The sequence below is a fragment of the Gracilinanus agilis genome, chromosome 5, assembly GCF_016433145.1.
Source record: "Gracilinanus agilis isolate LMUSP501 chromosome 5, AgileGrace, whole genome shotgun sequence".
Classification (NCBI taxonomy): Eukaryota; Metazoa; Chordata; class Mammalia; order Didelphimorphia; family Didelphidae; genus Gracilinanus; species Gracilinanus agilis.
Genome location: NC_058134.1, coordinates 308,711,122 through 308,732,547, shown reverse-complemented (window position 1 = coordinate 308,732,547; position 21,426 = coordinate 308,711,122). Strand labels below are relative to the sequence as shown.

The 21,426-nt window shown below is 51.4% G+C and overlaps 1 protein-coding gene across 1 annotated transcript; it reads left to right on the top strand.

Annotated features, from left to right (window-relative positions):
• The first annotated feature begins 6,251 nt into the window (after nt 1-6,251).
• On the top strand, nt 6,252-19,522 carry LOC123249517 (poly(U)-specific endoribonuclease-like). The gene is made up of 7 exons (XM_044678566.1): nt 6,252-6,262; nt 10,260-10,359; nt 12,534-12,645; nt 13,524-13,645; nt 15,364-15,476; nt 16,521-16,674; nt 18,928-19,522. The coding sequence occupies exons 1-7, from the start codon at nt 6,252-6,254 to the stop codon at nt 19,189-19,191; spliced, it is 876 nt and encodes a 291-aa protein (XP_044534501.1). The 3' UTR covers nt 19,192-19,522.
• Nucleotides 19,523-21,426: the final 1,904 nt, after the last annotated feature.

The window sequence follows — 21,426 nt, the reverse complement described above, 5'->3', positions numbered from 1 at the left end:
CTTGTTTTTTACAGCATCATCTACAGGAGGTGATTCTCTCAGAGACACAGCAACCAGAGTCCCAGAGCCCTTGGTTCTGTATGGTTTTGAAGTGCTTGACTCTATATGGCAGCTGTTATATTTAAAGGAGGTCACTAGTATCTATTTGAGGAGGTAGAAATGATGTACAGAGAGGATAGGATGGCACTTCTCCTTATAACAGTTGCCCAGGCAGGATCCTTCAGGTCAAAGAGGTTTATTCCTTCAGGACCCACCTGGGGCTAATTGATATATTGATTTGGGCTCTTCAGCTGGGATAACGCTGATATTCTGACTGTGTTGGCTCCCTTCCCAAAACAAGCTTGGAAACTGATTTAAGAAGGTACTTTATATATATATATATGTGGTAAGAAGGATAAGGGTAAAGGATTGGGGTAATAGGAGACCCTACTTTAATTGTTACTATTGAAACCCTAAAACTGCAGGCAAATGAAGAAACAATGTTAGTTTCCCTCTGGTTCAGCCTGGCCAGGGCTAAACCAGAGTAGGTAAACTGCTGGGAAATCTTCAGCTTCTTCTTCTGGAGATCTTCAGCCTTAACAGTTGAGCTATATCCAGCCTTTGTCCACCCTCTTCTTGGTCTCCTGCCCACTTCCTGGATCCCTCCCGGGCCCTGGGAAGCCTAGATAACTAGATGATGAAACTCCAAACATCTAGGGGCAGCAGACACCGAGGTGGTGGTCAAGTACAGGTTGATAATGGTATATGAAGGACAGGAAGAGCTTGCAGAGAGGTGTTTGCACTCTCTCCCTCCAAGACCAGGATCTACACCGATCTCTAGCTTCAGGACAGGTAAAAGACCCCAGAATCTCTCTCAGGGTTCTCAAGCGCCCCCTCCTGCCTTTTGCAGGCCTCTCTGGGAACATTCTATCCAACTGACTTATCTGTTAATCATTGAATGAACTTCAAGCTCCCAGAGATTCAATATAACACAGCAGAACATTGAACATGTCTCTGGTCCTGATTAAAGATTTGGTTTTATGACTACTTTAGTGGTTCCATGCTTTTCCAAGTTGACAAACCCATTATTTGCCAAAAACTGCTGGGAAAATTGGAAAACAGTTTGGGAGAGATGAGGTCTAGATTACATCTCACACCCTATACCAAGATAAATTCATAATGACTCAAATATCAAGAGGGAAATTATAAGTAAATTAGGTGAACATAGAATAATATACCAGTTAGATCTTTGGGAAAGGAACAAATTTAAGACCAAGCGAGAGAAAGAGAACATTACAAGATGTAAAAGGGATAATTTTGATAATATTAAATTAAAAAGGTTTTGTACAAAGAAAACCAATGCAACCAAAATTAGAAGGGAAGCAACAAACTGGGAAAAAATTTTACAAAAAAATTCTTTGACAAAGGTCTAATTTATAGAAATATGTACAAAGAACTAAGTCAAATGTATAAGAATCAAATCATTTGCCAATCGACAAATGGTTAAGGGATATGAACAGGCAGTTTTCAGATGAAGAAATCAAAACTATCAAGAAGGACTTGAAAAAGTGTTTAAAGTCCCTTCTGATTAGAGAAATGCAAATCAAAACAACTCTGAGGTGCTACCTCATACCTAGCAGACTGGCCAATAGGACAGGAAAGGAAACGGATCAGTGTTGGAGGGGATGTGGCAAAATTCAGACACTGATGCTTTGCTGGTGGAGTTGTGAATGGATCCAACCATTCCAGAGGGCAATTTGGAATTATGCCCAAAGGGTGCTAAAAGACTGCCTGCCCTTTGATCCAGCAATACTGCTACTAGGTTTGTAGGGCAAAGAGCTAATAAAAAAGGGTAGCACAAAAACATTCATAGCCACCCTCTTTGTGGTGATGAAAAATGGGAAAATCCCTCGATTGGGGAATGGCAGAACAAATTGTGGTCTATGATGGTGAAGGAATACTATTGTGCTGTGAGGAATGATGAACTGGAGGATTTCAGAAAGAGCTGGGAAGTCCTCCATGAACGGATGCAGAGTGAAAGGAGCAGAACCAGGTCGTTATACACACACAGTAACTGCAATATTGTGGACCGCTCAAGCGTGAGAGACTTTGCTACTAGCAACAATGCAATGTTCCAGCACAATCCTGGCGCACTAATGAGAAAGATGCACCAACGATAAAGACAGCTAGAGAAAGAACTGGCGGCGGACCCTTTGCAGAAAACATGCGATTTGGCACTCCTTTATATGGGTCCAGGATTGGGGGCTTTGGGTGCTCTCTTACAATAATGAATAATGTGGAAATGGCTTTGAACTCTAACATGTGTGTACGTAAAGGTCTAACCCAGTGGAATTGCTTGTCAACTCCGGGAGCGGGAGGGGAGGGGGAGGGAGCCAACAGGAATCGTGGAACCACGGGAAAAATGTCAACGATGTGTTAAAAGAATAGCGTGGGTTAGAAAGGGAGCTCTTTGAGGCCAGAGGCGGTTCTGCTTTTGTCGGTCTGGCCCTGGGACAGAGCAGGATACCTTCGGCCTAATAACGCTGGGGCGGGAAACTGGACCGTCCAGTGTTCTGAAGAATGAAGCTAAGACTTTCTCCCCGGAGAGGTGGCGGCTATGGAGACCCAGGGCGGCACGCTAGGTCAGGCGCCATCAATGACGGGGATCTTTTCAAAGCGACCTCAGTGATTTTTACAGATAAAGGGGAAGGATTCCTTGACCTCCCCCCCGGGCACATATGGGCAGAAAGGGAAGGGGACGGACCGGGGAATGGAATGGCTGGGGAGCCCGATGTTTTCAGGGCTACGGGGCTGCCCCACCCCCACCTCTAACACCTTTGGGCCCTTTGGCCGAAGCCGGCTCTTTCCCAGAAGGAGTGTAGGAAGACTTTGGCCTTCCGGCTTTCCCTTAAGGTGCCCCCAGTGATTTCAGGAGCGGGGGGGGGGGCACCAGAGGCTGGGAGCACCCGCGGGGGCCCCCTTTCTCACGGCCAGCCTCCGGCCTCTCCCCTCGCATTCCGGAGAGGCGCCCGCAGACTCCGGGGATGAAGCGGAGACCAGAGAACAAAAGGAGCTTTCTCCACGAGCGGAGAGTTGGGGACCCACTTTCGGTGGAGGAGGAGCCCCTCCGGCTCGCTCCCCACGGGCAGGCCGACCCGCCTCCACGGTCCTCCGCTGGCTACGGGCTCCTGCCCGCCTCGGAAAAGGGTTCCGGCCCACAGCGGAACCTGCCCGGAGGAGGTGAACACTCCTCCGTCCGTGGTGGCGTTCCAGCCGGGATCGCGCCTGCAGCTTCGGGCTCTTGAGCAATAGTTAATAAAAGCCGCCTGCGGTTTGCATTTGCTCTCCGCCTCCCTTTTCTACTTTTGGGCGCTCCGGGGCGGTAGCGCGCACGACTGGGGACGCCAAGTTCATCCCCGACCGGCAGAAGAGACGGCGAGAAAAAAGAGCGGAGGAGCAGATCTCCTCAAGTCTGCCGATAGCGCGAGCGCGCTCCCCCCTTACTCTCCGCGCCTCGATCTGGGGGGGAGGCTGGAATAGGTAGGCCCGGCCTGCCGTTTTAGCTCTTGCCACGAGCACCCTACGGACCCTCGAACTCCCGACTAGTCCCCTGCTGAATGCCCGGCACTGTGTTAGCCTTTGGGCAGACACAGACAAAAGGGAAATAATCCTTGCCCTCGAGGAGGGCACAGTGGAGGGGGGGGGGGGCGTCGGCAGGTGAAGGTATATGCAAATTAGATGCAAAAGAGATCAAAGATGGTTTGGGGCAGGGAGGGAGGGCACTAGAGCAGGGGAATCTGGAAAGGCTTCATGGAGGAGGTAAATTGAGCCTAGGAAAACATAAAGGGAAACAGGTAATTCTTTTTTTTTTTTTTTTTTAAACCCTTGTACTTCGGTGTATTGTCTCATAGGTGGAAGAGTGGTAAGGGTGGGCAATGGGGGTCAAGTGACTTGCCCAGGTTCATACAGCTGGGAAGTGTCTGAGGCCGGATTTGAACCCAGGACCTCCCGTCTCTAGGCCTGGCTCTCTATCCACTGAGCTACCCAGCTGCCCGAAACAGGTAATTCTAAGAGGCTGAGGTGAGGAGCAAGGACGCTAGCCTACGCAAAGGAGAAGAAGCATTAGAACTTTTCTCTTTGATAGTCGCTAGGATATAAGTGCTCTCAAGGCAGGAAGGCCTGAGTTCAAGTCATAGCTCAGACCCCGGCTGGGTGAGCCTTTTGAGAAAGTTCCTTCAAATGAGGGTGAAGCCCATGTAGCCAAAGAGGACCTACTGATGAGGGTTGTGGTAAGCATCAAAGGAAAACTAATGTATGCGCAGCGCTGTGCTAGCCATTGTTATTAATATTATAATTTCCCCTGTCGAGTCCTTCCAATAGCTCAGAGAGACCCCCCCCCCCCTTTATTTTGTCCATTTCGCTGAGGACAAAGGAGATGAAGTGATTTGCTCAAGAGCTCTGGAACCCGGACTCCGGAGCTAGCACTGGACTCTGCCTTCCAATAGGCAAGATTTTCCATTTGTCCTCGTAAGCAGAGTATGGTGGAGAGTGTTAGCCTTGGGGATGAGAGCTCCGAGTTTGGCTGCTGCCCCGGCCTCTCACTCGCTGGGTGATCTCTGGGCAAATCACCGGTCCTTCCATCCTCGGGTCCCCCGGGCTCCCCTGGGAGCTGGAGCGGAGATCATCTATGGAGTCCTGGTTCCTACCGTTTGTAGTTCTGGGAACGCACTAGAAAAAAAATCCACGTTACGAAGCCCCGGGGCATGCATGGCAGCCGTGGCATTTGAGCTCGCAGGAAGGGCTACCATCGCTGCAGGACGTTTGGTGAGCCTAGAAAGAAGTCCTCCAGCACCACCTGAAGCTCTTCTTAACCTCGAGACTTAACAAGTTGGGCTGAATAGTAACATTTTAATGAGGTAAGTTAGAACTTCTTGTGGTTTCCTAGGGTATAATTATCGCGATTGAAGCTCCTGCCTGGGACAAAAGCGACATTTGGCTCGTCACCGACAATTGTTGCCGAGTTGCGCTGACTCTTTGGTGACCCCATTTGGGGTTTTCTTAGCCGATGCTGGAGTGGCTTGTCAATTCCTTCTCTAGCCCATTTTATAGATGAGGAAACTGAGGCAAAACGGGGTAAGTGGCTTATCCGGGGTCGCAGAACTAGAGAGCGTCCGGGGTCAAATTTGAACTCGGCTGCCCCGTCCCCCCAGTCTTAAATCTCCACCTGCTTCTCTGGTGAGAACCCGGGAGACTTTCCCAAGTTTTCACCAAGAGGGGGAGAGGCCCTTTTCCTCTCCGGTCAGCAATGTCCCCTCCCCCCCCCCCATTCTTCTCCCGGCGGGCAGCACACCCAGGGGGGAGGGGACCCCACGCGGTCTCGGTTGCCAGCATTTTTTCAGGTGTGAGAATGGCAATGACTAGGGATGGGGGAGGGGCTGGTCTCGGTCCTCCTCCTCCTCCTCAGCCGGCCCCGGTTAAACATCAACTACAAAACCTGTGGTCTCGGCTTTAGCCAAGCGAGAACTCGGGACAGAAAAGTTCCTCGCGGCGCGGGCTGGGCTGAATTGTAGTTCGGGGGCATAATTCATTACCTATCGCGCCCGCCCCCGGGCTGGGCTCCCTCTCCCAGCCGGACCAAGGGGGAACGCTCCCGAGGGAGCCCCGGAGCCGGCGCGCGCTCCGGATTCCCGAGACGCGCTTCCACCTGCGTCTGGAATGGGAGATGCGGCCCTCCAGACCCCGCTAAATAGGCCGGCCTGTTCCCGGGGGTGCCCCTGAGTCCGCTCTTCCTCTCCTAAGCCAGCTCGGCTCCCATTCTGGACGGACCGCAGTCTGGGTCTCCCATTCTGGGCGGGGGCGGGGGCGGGGGGGACCCCGCTACAAGGCTTCTCCCCGCCCCAGGGCCCAGGCGAACTCCTCGGTGCTAGAGAGCCCCCGGCCCCCTCGCGTCGCGTCTCTTCATCCTGGCCCTGCAGGGAGAGGCCGGAGAAGCGGCCCAGGGATTCCCACGCCCAAGACCCCCGCGCTGTGGCGGACGCGCGCCCTCGGGGGAGCTCGGGGAGGCGGAGCCAAGCGCTGCCGGACCAGCCCTTACCTGCGAGCGGCCAGGCGGACGGGGCAGCCAGAGATTGGCCTTTGGGCTGGGCGCCTGGCTTCTGATTGGCCCTCTGGGGGAGGGGGTGGGCCGGCCCGCTTGCTCCTGCGTGCCCCGACTCCAGTGGCCGCAGGTAACTTGGCCGCGGCGGAGCTTCCTGGCTCCCCTCCCGACGAGCATGGCGAGCGGGTAAGAGCCGGCCAGGGTCAAGGCCAATCCCGCCCCCCCCCCCGAAAAGGGTCCGGCTGGGGGCTTCCAGTGGCCCGCCCCGGCTCTCCCAGGCTCCCTACCTGCTCCACAGTCTAGCAGCCTCTGGCTAACCTCCTTCCCTGCCTCTCCCGCTCTCCCTCCTCAGCCCACCTCCTGCCCCTCCCCCAGTTGCCCTTTGGGACCCTCAGAGGAAAGGGGGGTGCGCGGGGCGCCACTTTGGTCAGACAGACTCTGGCCGCGATCTCCCCCCTTACTCCAGCCTTCGAGCCTGAGCAGCAGCTTGCTTTCCCTTTCCAGCCTCAGTTTTGCCCTCTGTAAAGCAGGCATAATAAGGATTGTGCGGGAAGAGCTCTAGAAAATGGAGTATGCCAGAGACAGGTGGAATAATAACTAGTCCATGATTAGGTTCCTGGCGGGAAGGGACCCCAGCGGCCATCCAGCTCCCAGGGAAGGCCACCGTGGGACAGGGAGTCGCGGGAAACAAGCAGACGACAAAGTCAGGATTCGATTCCAGATCCTTGCCTTTTGTACCACACCAAGCTCTTGCCTTGCATGAAGCCGGAAAGGAGAAGGATGGGATACTGGGGAAATCATGGAGGACTTGGGGAGGAGGTGGCATTTGGTGGACTTTGAAGGGGGTAAAGATTTTAATCAGAAGCAGAGAGGTGTTCTCTCCTCTAGCCAGGGGTGAAGGGCAAGTTTGGGAGACAGAAGTCCTCGGTCAGATTGCCATCTTGGGCAAGCCCCTCTTCCTCCATGGGCCCCAGCTTCCTCAGGGGCCTCCGAGTTGGAGTTCAGCTTCTAGCTGTGGTCAGTGCCTCCTTCCCCGGGCAGCTCTCAGACTACACTGCTGGCAGATGGCACCCTGGCTTAGCAGCGAGGAGCTGCTGGGTTGCAGGGGCAGCGCCATGGCAAATTCCCCGAGGGATGTTGGGTACAATCAGAACCCAGCCCTTTCCACTTGGGATCCTGGGCCTGGGAAGGGACGGGGTCCTCCCCTCTGCAGACACTGGCTGTTGGGTGGGGCAGTGTGGAGAAAGAAAAAGGGGCCGCAGATGGGGGGCCAGGACTCTGGCTCTGGCAGGCCACCCGGTGGCCGAGGCTCAAGGCTCTTTTCTCGCTACCTTTTGGGGCCCACTTTGGGCTTGAGCCCCAAACAGCCTGGGCCTCCTTGGAGAATCCATCGGGACGAAGAGGGACGCTCAGCTTCCCAGCCACGAGGAAGTGGTGTCAACGTGTCCATCCCACCGGCGCCAATGAGAGCCCCTCCTGAGCTGCGCCCGGCCTTGGCCTTCTCCCCCCCACCCCCCGGATGCTTTTCAGGGCTTCCTGACAGCCTTTGCCTTTCCAAAAGCGGAAGCCTCTCTGCCCACGGCACAGCCCCGCCGGGTGTTCCTTGGGCCTTCCCAACAGCCCCCAGCAGCTAAACCATCCCACGAATCCGAGGGGGCACCTCCTGCTTGCACCAAAGAACCTGGAATGGAAGAGCTGGGGGAGGGGGGGGCGGTGCTAATTTTCAGTTAGCAATGATCGAGTCTGCCAAACCTCCTTGGCTACCGTACAAAGCTATGGGACAGGCGAACAGGGGGAGTCGGGGCTGGGAGGGAGCCTGGAGAGCCCCTCATTTTCCAGGTGAGGAGGAAAGGGCACCTGGGAGTGCGTCGTTCATGGTCTCCTCTGGTGCTCATGAGGGAACCCACAGTCTGCACACAGGGCTTCTTCTCCTGCCTCGTCCCCCCGTGTCTCACCACACTTCCTCTTGCCTGACCTTTTCTCTGAAGGCGGCCGAGACACTTCCCAGCCCCAGCAGAGGCTGGGTCACGAGGCTCTCGTGTCTGGGTCCCCTTGTTCTGGGGTGGGGGAGGAGGATGTGGGGCTGGAGTTCAAAGTGAAGTGACTCGAGCAGTCACAAAGCTTTGGAGGCAGGAGATCTGGCCAAACACCACCCCAGTGTGCTTTGGGATCTCTAGCCTTAGGGCCTTAACTGGGGGAGATGGTGGAGGCCAGAAGTGGAGTGCTGTGGTCCATGGGGTCAGGAAGAGGCAGATACAACTGGGCAACAAACTAGAAGGTCAGTGAGGTGTCCCAGTGGAGAGAGAGCCAGGTCTTGGGATGAGAAGTCCTGGGTTCAAATCTGATCTCAGACACCGCCTCGCTGTGTGACCCTGGGCAAGTCACTTAGTCCATTTGCCTAACCTTTCCCCCTCGATTTCAGAGTTGTTACTAAGACAGAAGGTAAGAATTTCAAAGCAAACAAATTAGGATCTTACCTCAGGTTAGCGAAGCTGCCCTGTATTCCTCGGCCTAGGTCTGGCTCTCTTGATTTTCCTCTTATATATGACTGGTCTCAGAATCTCTGAGTTAGAAGGGAGGAGGCCTACGCAGGAATCCCCTCTCTAGTCTCCTGGCAAGTATTTATCCAGAGTCTGCTGGAAGACCTGATGGAAAAGGGATGGGGAACTCACTACCACTCACTCCATAGTGACTTATTTGGGCTTTTGTCTAGTTCAGTTCCTCTCTCGGGGGCTCCATTTTCTTCTCTGTAAAATGGTTGGGGTTGACCTGGATGACCCCAAAGGTCTCCTGCAGGTCCAGATTCTTTATTCTCGCCCTGGACCTCAGTTCCCTCACTTGTAAAATAAAGAAGCTGCAGAAGTTAACTCTAAGTTCCCTTCTGGCCTTGAGCCTTATGAACCTGGCAGCCTGCCAGGACTGTTGTAGTCTCTCCTCAATGCTTTCTCCTTTGTGAAAACCCAGAGCCCCAAGTCTAGTCCTGGGTCCACTGACTGTGTGACTGTGTTCAGGTCACCTGCCCCTTTCTGGGCTGTATTTACTCTTGTTAATACCTTCCTCCCTCCCAGGGGAAAGGCTAAAGCATTTTGGAAGTCATTGGCCCCATTTAAACATGGAAGAAGTGAAAAGAATATTTATATAGCACCTACTGTGTGCCACGTACTTTATTATTATCTCACTTGATCATCACAACAGCAATAGTAAGGTAGGTGCTATTATTATCCCCCTTTTACAATGGAGGAAACAGACAGAGATAAAGTGACTTGCCCAGGGTCACACAGCTAGTAAGTGTCTGAGGTCAGATTTGAACTCAGGCCCTTCTGACTCCAGGTCCAACATTCTATCCATTGTCCTACCTAGCTGTCCCTGTTACCTCTTAAGGTTTGGCATCTCAAGGTATTTGAATTTTCTTTTCTTTTTTAACTTTTTCCTTCTGTCTTAGAACTAAAACTAACATCAGTTCCAAGGCAGAAGAGTAATAAAGGCCCTGCAATGAGGTGATTAAGAGACTTGCCCAGGGTCCCACAGCTAGGAAGTATCTGAGACTACATTTGAACCCAGATCTACCTGGCTGCCCATGGCATTTCAGTTTTCTAAGGGTGAAGCTAGAGAGCGTGTGTGTGTGTGTGTGTGTGTGTGTGTGTGTGTGTGTGTGTGTATAGTCATGGCCATGCTCTCTCCCCTTCCCCTTTCCCCAGAGCAAGCCTTGTCTTTTCCTGAAGAAGGGCCCCCATCCTCCATCCTCTTGGGGTGTATGCCCCGGAAGAGGCTAGACTGGGTCCTTTTTCCTTTAGTCAGTAAAGACTCCCCTTCTTGTCCCCTATCCTGTTGTGGAGGCCAGTCACAAGCTACCAAGTGTCCCTGCCAACCAGGCCAGCCCCAGTGGTATCTTTTGGGGCACCCATCCCACCTCAGGGTGATTCGTGCCCTCCCACCCTCAAAGGAAGGACAAGGCTATAGAAATACATGCTAAGATCATGGCGACTTAAGAAGCTGCCATCTAGCCTGACCACTTCATTTCATGGATGATTCCTAGAGAGGCAGCTCACTGACTAGTCCTGGGTCCCTCCAAATGGCAGAGCAGAGATTTGAACCCAGCTTCTCTGAGTTCCCTTGAGTCCTAGCCAGTAGGGTCACAGGGGAGCCTGATGCCCCACCAAAGCCCTGCTTTTGTTTCCCGCAGGCTGGTTTTAAATGACGAACTCTCAAAACTTTTCAACCAACTATGGGATGCTGACCTGAACCGTTTTGGGCCTGGTAGAGACTATGCCATCTCCCTGCAGGTGGGTGCTTCTGAGGGGTGGGGGTGGGAGAGCTGGGACACACTTGGAGGGGAGTCAATCAGGGCCGATCATTCCTTCCTTTGGGGGCTTCTCACAATGTCTGGCAGATGGTTGGTAAGTCATGCTCGGTTGTAGTAAAGCCTCAAACCATAAAAGCAGTAGGAGGGAGAAGGGAGGATGGGCTCATTTAGGGGTCTGGGAAAGGAAGCACGACCGACCTGGGATGTCTCCCAGGCAGGAGGGTTCCCCGGACCAAGGGAACAAACTTTTGAGGGTTGAAGGTGGGCAAGAGGAAGAGGACAGCGTCCAGAGAAGCTGGTTGGGGTGATTTATAAGTGGAGGAAGGGGAAATGCACAGCCTCTTTCTAAAGGTTAGCCTGCTTGGAAGAGTAAAGACACACAGGTGGACAAGGGCCAGCACTGTGTAGCGCCCCCTTGAGATACCCCTCCCCAATGCTGGGTACCCCATGGAACAACTACTGCAGGTTCAAGGGGCTCTGCGAGTCAGAACTCTTCAGACTAGGTTGGAACCCCCACTAGTTCATTCACTTTCAATAATCAGCCAGTTGATATGATTAACTCAAAGCAAGGGCACTTACTGAATGACAAAAGTAACAAACCATTCCTTAAAGCTAGGTGGTTCAGTTATGAGTTCATATCTGGATTCAGACATTAGCTGTGTGACCCTAGGCAAGTCACTTAACCCTGTTGACCTCAGTTTCCTCATCTGTAAAATGAATTGGAGAAGGAAATGGCAAAGCACTTCTTGAGATCTATCTATCATCTTCAGATAATCTGATAAAGACAGCTTAGTTGATAAGGAAGTTGATAAGGGACAGGGGAGATCTTTCTGTTAGCTCGTAGCTGCTTCTTCCAGCTCTCTTGCAGCATGGAGTTTATTATATATACTTCAAGACTCGTTTCACACAAAAGAACCCCCCTGAAACTTCACGTTTGCACAGAAACACAAATTATGTCATATCAAAGCACAATAAAGTTATAGTTTTACAAAGAATTTTCTTATGAAGATAATGCCGGATGGGAAAAAGTCTCAAGGTTAAAAATGATCCTCACTTTATCTAAAAGTTACTTTGCCTGAGCTTGCCACTCCGTGACCCTGGGACGCCTGGAGCAGTGCGAGAGATATGCCCACAGCTGCAGCTTTCCTCTGCTGAGTGAAAAAAGGCTGTTAACTCATTAAGTGCTGGTTTACTAAGAACTTAAAGTTTTCCTAGAACCTATAATGTTTTTCAATAAGAAAAGGTGTGGATCATAAAAGGGGTCAAAAGAGGAGTCTCGGCTTTTCATCTATTTAAGACTGTTTCTCTTATTGGCCTCCCACAAGCACTCTAGGATCTTTGCCATGAAAACCCCAAATAGGGTCATGAAAAGTCAGACATGACTGAGCAACAATAGCAATAAACCGTTCTTCCCATAAACCTTGTGTACATCCTCCCACAAATGCTGACAGTGCAGCCTGTTAGAGTAGATAAAAGAAATGCCTCTGGAAGATGCCATCCGTGCCCATCTACTGTAGGGCTACGGTTTAGCTGCCCCATCCAGGCTTAGGCTCTTAGGTGCAGTCTGCCTGGAGCTTCTTGCCCATAAGACATCTCTAGCACCTTCGAGTCCTGGGATCAGAGAATTTTTAGAACTGGAAAGGACATCCGAAATAGGCTCCTCTTACCCCCTCGTATCTGCAGGGAACAAGAGTGCCCACTGGCGAAGGTACAGTAGAGCAGGGCAGGGAGAGGGTCATATCATCAGATGGCCACAACTTGGAGAAGGAGAGATGATGGGGAAGAGGAAGAGCCAGAAGCACCTTCCAGCTCTTCCTCCTGGCCCTGTGCCTCTGGATGTGAGTCAAAAGGAGCTGCTGGCATCTGGAGGGGTAGAGCGTCCTCAGGAAGAGCCAAACTCCAGGTTGGCCCAGTCTGGCAAAGAAGAGGAAGAGATAGAGAGTGATGCTGACATCTAGAATGGGGCAGAAGAGAAGGGGGGCAGGGAGGCGAGGGGGTGGATGATGGTGGTATATCCAGGAGAGGGAGAGGGTCCTGCAGGTAGAACCATCCAGTGCTTTCTATTAGAGAGAGAGTCCTGGGGCTGGGCCAGCTCTGGACCTCCCCGACTAAAGGCCTGGAGTAACCTCTTCTGTTTCTCATCTCCCCTCCTAGGGGAAGGCTGACTTTGTCCCCCAAGGGATCAACAAGGCCCCTGACCATGCTTCCCAGACTCTCTTCCTCTGGGTGAATGAGGGCCGGTTGCAAAGCACTAAGACCTTTGCAGGTAAGAGTCTTATCCCCACTGGGTGGTCTGCACTCCCAGCTTAGCTAGTCTGGTCCTTGGGCTCTGGACACATCACCAGGCTTATGCCTGCAGTCTTCTTCCTTGACAGCTTATATGCCACTGACAAGGATATTCAAGAGCCCCCATTGGAGTATCCTCATTGTACAGCGTGTGTGTATATGTATATGTATATATATGATTACATACCATATATAACTTCATTTTATATAACATAAAATAGAATATAATTTATATAGAAATATGTATAAATGAACATACAATATATTATTCTATTTGCCATTAATATCATTAATATAATTGATATTGTTATAACACAATGAAATAGAAATAAAATAAATCTGTGTGTGTGTGTGTGTGTGTGTGTGTGTGTGTGTGTGTGTGTGTGTGTGTGTGTGTGTTCTAGATCTATTCCCCACCTCCGAGTGTTGTTTAGCTTCTCTGAGCCTCCATAAGGCTGGTCTCCTAAATGAGGAACAGACTTCAGAGGGTTCCCACCCACCAGCTTGCTGGCCCCATGGGCCATCTCTGGAGAACCTCTGAGTTTCAGAGATGCACCGATCTATTTTCTCATTTAGCCCCGTGGTAACGGAGGGCAGGAATCCTGGCCTCGGGTTGTAGCTGGGAAATGGAGCCTCAGTTCCAGCTCAAGCACCCGGGCTGGGCTTTTTCATTTTTCTTTCCAAATCCTTTCATTTTCTCCTGATTTGTCTGAGCTCACAGCTGAGGAGTCTAGGGCTCAGAGAGGGAGATTGGGCCACAGTTCCACGTGGTAGGGCTGTGACTGGCCCCCAGGATTCTTTCCTCCCTGCCTTGCCCTCCTTGCCCCAGCGAGGGGGTCTCTGGGTTTCTTTTGGCAGCTTTTATCTCCCTTCTGGATAACTACGAGACGTCCACAGGGGTAGCAGAAAAAGTGACTCTGGAGGAAGAAATCGAGAACAACCGATTCTTGGATGCCATCTTGGAGACAGAAGTGATGAAGGTGAGGTGAAAAGTGAAGAAGGTGATGAAGGCCTTGCCCTTCCCACCCCTCTGCAGGTCTGCCCTTTGATTGGAGTCACTAAACGTACATTAAGCACCTACTGTTTTCAGAGCTCAGAGTGGAGGCAGCCAGGTGGGGCAAAAAATGACACGCTGGTCATGAATCAGCGAGACACGTCTTCCTTAGCTCCGTGATCCCTGGGCAAGTTGCTTAACCTCTCCTGGCCTCAATTTCCTTGCCCGTAAAATGGGGGAAATCATCACGAGCACTTCTTGTCAAGTGGTTATAATTTCTTACGCAATTTCCAATTAAATGATTGCGATGAGAATGAAAAGAAGAGCCCTTACGGAATATGTCACAGTTTAGAATTCAGCCACTGGAAGGGGGATCAGAATGACTAGCGCGCATCCGATGATTCGAATTCGTAATGGATTTCTTTCATCATAGCCCGTGCTCGCTCATTATCAAATAACTCTAATTGGTGAATGCTTGAACTCGCATCTCTGGGACGGGACGCTCATCATCATTCTGACGTTCAAATTCCTGAGATGATTTAAATGGCGATAAGAACTCGCCCTTCTTGGCAAACTCTTCCCACGATTCCAATGGGGAGAAGAATAACTGGCTCTTAGCGAGTCAGTATACTTTGTTCCATTATATTTTATAACGCGACTTCTTACAGGGGGCTAATGACTGCACCTACTTGGCAGGGTGACAAAGAGCAGATGCTCCGGGTAGAAGCTCCAGGCCGACCAGGAATCGCCCCAAAGATGCCCTGTTGTTGCTGTTATTGTTGGGGACTGGGGGACTGGGCAAACGGAGAGAGGACCAAGTCCTGGCCTTCTGCCTTCGAGGAGGAGTTTGGAATTCACTCCAGTTAGAAGGGCCCTTCTAGGTCAGGCATCCCCCTGCCCTCATCTTACAACTGTGACTCATCCAAGGTCACTCTGCTGTTCAATGTGAGAAGCAGGATTTGCACTTAGATCTCTCCTGACCCCAGATTGGCTGCTCTGTCCAGTCCTGCCCATCAGCTCTGCAGAAGGTGGGATTATAACCCCTGCTCCACAGGTCAGGAGAGCAGCAGTGGGGTGAGTCCAGCTAGGTCACCCCAACACTCTGAGCAGAGGGCAGGTCAGAGGTGAAAGGGGCACCTTCAGAGGGTTTGAGGGCACCATCTGGGAGGGCAGTACAGGGTCTTTGATTTGAAATCAGTAGACCTGGGTTCAAATCCTGCCTCAAACACTTTCTAGCTGTGTAGCCTGGGTTAAGTCCCTTCCCTCCGTTTCCTTCTCCGCAAAATGAGCGACTGGAGGACCCTGAAGGTGTCTCGGCTTAAACCCAAACTCTTTCAAAGGAGGAGGTTCCACGTCACTGCCAGCTGCGACCTGCCATTGTCCTGGGACCCCAGGAGCAGAGGCTTTGGGTATGGGGCAGTTCACGGGCTGCCTGGGAGCTGGGGGGAGACCTGCCTGCTACAAAATGATACTGGCTGCCATCTCTAAAATGCCGAAGGCTTACGAAGTTCTGTCCCCACGACAGCCTGTGAGGTTGGTGGTAAAAGTATTCCATTTCCCATTTTACAGATGAGCAGGCTGAGGCCGAGAGTGCCTTGTTGGAGGCCACTTGGCCAGTAAGTGTCAGAGCAGAGACCGCAGCGGCTCCACGACTGTGGAATGGATAACTCGCGCCCCACTCCTACCCCTTTTCACTCTTTCTAGCTCGCCCATCAGTATCTGGTGAGGAAAAACTTGTCCAAGCCCAACCAGAGGGATTTCAAGGCTCAGCTCTACGGCATCTGGTTCCAGCTGTACACTCGGGATGGACGCCAGGGGTATGTGGCCCAACCTCAGTTTCCCTATCTGTCAGATGAGGGGCTTTGCCAAGCCGGCCTCTGAGGTTCATTCTGACCAGGAGCCTCTGACTCCTGACTAGCTCGATGCCAAGGAGTGGATAGAGCATCCCAGAAGAGCCAAGTTCGTATCCTGCCTCAGACACTTACTAGCTATGTGGGCAAGTCTCCTGGTTCTGGTGGCATGATCCCGGGCAAGGCATGTAACCTCCGCCTGCCTCAGTTTCCTCATCTGTCAAATGAAGGGAGCTGGCTAGTTGGCCTCTGAGGTCTATTCCAATTCCAATATTCTGTGATGTGGGAACAGCAGTGAGGTGAGGGGGGCAGATGGCAGGAGAGCAGTGGGTCTCCTTTCTGGCCGGGGGCTCTGGGAGAAGGTGGCTCTGTCTCTGGTCACTAGGAGATGATGACGGTAAAAATAAACACAAACACTCCCATAGTGCTTTAAGGCTTACAAATCGCTTTTCTCAGAATCCCCTCCATGTGGCGGGCAACTGCATGGGTGTTAGAGATGGGAAAACAGTCGGAGCTGTTACAGTGACCTCCCCGCCTCCTCCAGCCCCTCACTCCAAGTCCCCCACTTTTTTCTCCACACCATACCTTAGGTGCTGCCCCCAACAGATTGGGAGTCGAGAAGGGCTGGGAAGAAAGTCGCTCCCTACCCCCAAGAGTGGTGTAGAGGCTCACCAGGGAGGGGGGAAGGAAACAAGCATTTATTAGGCACCTACTATGTGACAAGCCCTTTACGAACACATCATCTCATTTGATCCTCACGAAACCCTACAATGTAAGCGTCATTATTATCCCCATTTTATAAATGAGGAAACTGAGGCAGAGAGGTTCAGTGACTAACCCAGGGTCACACAGCTAGGAAATGGCTGAGGGCAGATTTGAACCAATTCCAGGTCCAGTGCTCTAGGCACCATATTTACCAAGGTCCTTCAAATCTCAGGGTACAGTCTGGGGAGCCCTGTCTTCTGGGGGGGACAGCCAGGTGCCTTACCTCTTGTCTCTGTTGACTTACAGGCCTGATTCTTGTGGTTTTGAACATGTGTTTGTGGGTGAGACCCGACGAGGCCGGGACATCCTGGGCTTCCATAACTGGGTCCAGTTCTACCTGCAGGAGAAGCGGGGCAATATCGATTACAAGGGCTACGTGGCCAGGCAGCGCAAGAGCCGGGTGAGTGGGCTGGGCAGGGCTCTGGGAACTGGGGAGTGCTGCCCTCTGCCCTCTGCCTCTCCTCCTCCCCCTCCGACCTCTTCCCTTCTTCCTCTCCCCACTGACTTTCTGGCCTGCCCTCACACTTTTCTCCTCCTTTTCCTTCCTCTCTTCCCCTTCTTGCTTCTCTCCTCCCTCCTCCTCCCTCCTCGTTTCCTGCGAGCTGGCCCTCGAGCCTCCACTTGGTTCTCTGCTCGCCATTTCTTAGACTCTTTAGCGGCCTCCGTGCCACTTCCCAAAGGATGCTGGGGAGGATCTAACAAGATAATGGAGCCAAAGCGCTTTTCCATCAGCATCGTTACTCTACTGTAAGCTCCGGGAGCAGGGCGACTCCTAGAGGGCACGGCCACCGCCATTAGTATTCAAACAGAGGTCTAGGCTGCTTGCTGTCTAGAAGCTTTGGCCTCCAGGGGTCACCTGTGCCCCAGCTTGCTCCCAGGCCAGCTCTCCTTCTGCCTCCTCCCCATTCTCTCTGTCTCTCCTTCCTCCTCTCTCTCTCTCTCTCTGTCTCTCTCCCCCATCTCTCTCCCTCTCTATCTGTCTGTCTCTCCCTTTCTCTCTGTATCTCTTTCCCTTTCTCTCTGTGTCTCTCTCTGTGTCTCTCTTCCCCCCTCTGTCTCTCTCCCTCCCTCTCCTTCTTCCTCTCTGTCTCTGTCTCTGTCAAACACACACACACACACACACACACACACACACACACACACACACACACACACACACACACACACACACCCCCTCTATTTGGAAGCTCCCAGCCGGTCTCCCCAGAGGACTGCCCAGGGACCTCTTTCCCTGTCACCACTTGGCCTCCGCAGGTGTTTTCAGGTCGTTGTTCCACTCGTTGCTCCAGGGACGATCGTCCCGTGTTAGAGATGGGGCTCACTGAGGCTTGGAGAGGGGGGTGGCCAAGCCCTGGGCATGCTGCTAGCCGGGTGCACAGGGGGCTCCCTGGGCCCCGCCGCTGCCTTCCCTAATCTGCTGGAATCCGATTTGAATGGAATTGAATAAGTTGCCATTTGGCTTTAGCGTTTTCGTCTTCACAGTCTGTGCTGCATGGCGGGTATAGTTCATGTGCCACGCGTGAATGTTGATTTTGTATTCTGCGTCATGCCTAGGTTATATGATGGCTGATGCTTGCGCACGTGCCGTGTGTAAATGATAGGCTCCACATCATAACACCTTCTTCCTTACACGAGGACTTTCCCACACTGGCGAGGCCCGGGCGGCCCACTTCTTTACCAAGAGGACGGAGACCTTTTCTCCGGGGTCTCCAGGATCCACAAAGTGCCCCACGGCCCACGGCTCAGGTCCTGTGCAAGACCGCAGGGGAGGGAGAAGGCCGCCTAGCTAGTCCCTGCAGTTTTAGGGTTTCAATAGTAACAATTAAAGTAGGGTCTCCTATTACCTGCTGCCTTTTACATAGGACGGTAACTTCCTGTGAGGGGCTTTTGGGGCTTTGAACTTGGTGTGGAAGGAGCTCAGGGGAGCCCTCAGACGGCTCCCCTCTGAACTGTCACGTGGGTAAGTCAGGCTGACCCTCCTTCTCTTCTCTTGGCGTTTCTGGAGGCTCCAGCCTCAGGGAGGCCTCTCTTGCCTCCCTTCTTAGAGGAGGCCTCGTGGCTAGAAGCCTTGTTTGATTCACCTCCGTGTCCCCTCTGCTGGGGCCTCTGGGCCTCCCTGGCTCGGGCCTCCGGTCCAGGCCGGAGTTTCTCTCTCTCATTTTCCCACCTTCAACCTTCCTAACTGGAAATAAACCACCATAAAAGTCACCCTGACTTGGGCCTCTTTTATTTCAAAATCAAGTTAATCGATTTCTGGCCACCAAACCCTAAATATCTAGTCCAACCATAATAATTCCCCTTTTCCCCTCTTACAGTCTTGAAGGAGCTCCTCTCTAGGATCTTGGCACCTGGGGTGTCCTGCTCCCCCCCAACCCAAACGTCCTTGTTCTCAAGGAACCTGCCTTCTGGGGAGGGGTGGTGCCAGGGCATGGTGCTGGACTCGAAGTCAAGAACTCCTGGGTTCAAATCCTCCCCAATACTTTTGCCAATTGTGCAAGCCACTTATCCCCTCTGAGCCTCAGTTTCCCTCTCTGTAAGGTGAGATTAGAGGGCTCTTAGAACATGGATTATCAGGCTGGGAAAGGCCTTAGAACTTGGCTTATCAGGGTTAGGAGGAGGGACTTCTAACATTTTCTATTCTCTCGCCCCCCAGCCTGATGAAGATGACCAGGTGTTGAACCTTCAGTTCAGCTGGAAGGGTTTGGTGAAACCTGTGGGCAGCACCTTCCTGGGTGTGAGCCCCGAGTTCGAATTTGCCCTCTTCACCATTGTGTTCCTGCAGTCCCGGGAGAAGGTCACTCGGGTGCTTGTCCACATCGAGGAGTATGAGCTGCAACTTGTGGTCTATCGCCATGGCTGCCATATTGGTTCTGCCTACCCCATCCTGGTTAGCAGCAACAATGAGGACCTGCACTGAAACTCACCCCAGCCGGGTAATCGTTAGGCTTAGGATACAGAGAGGAACAGAGGCTGTTATCTCGTAGGGTAGAAATGGGGTTCCACTGCTTGGGAATAAGAGTCCCGGGCTCTGCCTCTACTTTGGGTCACCTGAGATAAGTTAGTGCTTCCTGGTCAGGGCCTGCTCTTCACCGTAAAAAGTGAACTCTTCTTCCTCTCAGCACTGAAAATGTTTGTTCTAACTGTGAATGTCCTAGTTCTTGGCAATACAATGCAGAGACTCATGATGAAAAATACTATCTGCCCTCCTAAAAGGCCTATAGACAGGAGGTCCTGGGTTCAAATCTGGCCTCTGACACGTGGGCAAGTCACTTAATCTCAATTACCTAGCCCTTACCGCTCTGTCTCGGAACTAATACTTAGCATCAATTCTAAGACAGAAGGTAAGAGGTTTTTTAAAAGTTGGTTTTACATGTAATTGGGGGGGAAATAAAGTATTTTTTTAAAAAAGAAAGGAAGAAAAGATCTGTCCTAACCTCCCCCCACCCCACACCCCCAGCTTGGATTCCATGTTTCTTTTCCAAATGATTGTATAAGTGATTTCTCCTGCTGGTGTTCTCTCAGACTAGCCACAGGTAAATCTTTGAAGATGGAGTCCAGTGAAAACCCAGAAGCAGGACCTTTTCTTTTCATTCTGAATTTAACAAACCGTGTGCACAGTGGAGTAGGAAAGGAGGATTGTCCGTAAAGCTTTCTTATGTACGCTTTGCCTTTCTTTTAAAAGCTAGAATAAATTCAACTCTGAGACCTTCAAAGCTCTTTTGACTGTTTCCTGCTGTTTTTTTTTTGTTTCATCTTTTTTATGTTTCATCTTTATTTTTTTAATAACAAGCGTCCACTCGAGCTTTCCAAAGTCATATGATTCATGGTGTCTCCCTCCCTTCTTCCCAGACAAGAATTTCAACTGTGCCTTTTTTAAAAAGCTCCAAGGACCCCCTTTCTCTTCTTTTTTGGGCAGCGCTCTACCTTTTTAACTCCCATGGTTGATGAGGAAGAAAAAAACCCCAAACCCTTATAACAAAAGTGAATAGTGAAGCAGAATGAATTCCCAAGTTGGCCCTACCTAGACATGTGCATCTTATTCAGTAGGCGTGCTCTATCTCTTTTCGCACAGGAGGTGGCGGCCTGCAGTCCTCTGGTAATCCTGGTTGGTCCATGCATTGATCTGAGCTTTTCAATGTTGTTTTTACTCACAGTGTGTGTAAATGGAATTAACTCTAGCCATTCATAGTCAAAACTCTACTCATCCTAGCCTTAGAAATGATGTAATTCCTCACCTTCCTTAGTGGGGAGTGGAGACGAGTTACCCACACGTGACAATAAGTAACAAATCAAGAACAAGGGACGGCCCTTTGGGCAGTCCAAATCAATGCAGAGACTGCCATTTGTCCGCTTGAATTAAAGGTGGACCCACAGGAAGTGACGAAAGACACGATCTCTTTAAGTTAGTTACTTCCTGTTGGGGAGTTCCCACCTTGAACTTGGTGCTGAAGGACCTCCTGAGACCGCAGAACGCTTACACTCTGTATTGTCACGTGGGTAAGTTAGGCTGACTTCCTTGGCCTACCTAGGCCGCTTCCAAACTCTGCCTATCTGGTTGCTGGGCCTTGTGGCTTACAGCTTCATTTATTTAGCCTTTTAACCTTCTCTCTCTTTCTCTTTATTCCTATACTTTCACCTTCCTGATTGTAAATAAACTTGCCTCAACCCCATGCTGACTTGGGTCTGATTTAATTACGGAATCAACCTGAATTGTTGATTCCTGGCGGCCACGTTTTAAATATATATCTATAAAATACCCTAATTTCCCTCTTACATTTTGGCTGACCACGTCGGTCTCGAACTTCCTCAATCTTCCTGAATTTTCTTGAATTCTTCTTTACTTTATAACTATCCCTTAAGTCAGCCTTCTCATAGCACGCTTTGGAGCTTTGGTCGGTCGATATAAAGCTGCTAGACTGGTGAGATCAAAAAACCCGGGGCCCTGGAAATTCAGCTAGGAGGCTGTTTCCTTGTCTTAGGGAATGAAATAAGCCTATTAGCTGGCCTTGGCCACACCTGGAAAGGACTGCTTGGTTCTCCTAGCCAGGCCAGGAGCACACCTAAATAAGGTTTAAAAGCAGCTTAATAGAAGCAGGAGGCGCTAGACTTAGCATATTAGTAGATTTTTTAGGGAGAGTAATTTTTTAGGCTA

Coding starts and splice junctions, on each gene's coding strand:
- LOC123249517 (XM_044678566.1), top strand. Junction 12,646..13,523: donor AAGCACTAAGACCTTTGCAG/GTAAGAGTCTTA, acceptor TTCTTTTGGCAG/CTTTTATCTCCCTTCTGGAT. Junction 13,646..15,363: donor TGGAGACAGAAGTGATGAAG/GTGAGGTGAAAA, acceptor CACTCTTTCTAG/CTCGCCCATCAGTATCTGGT.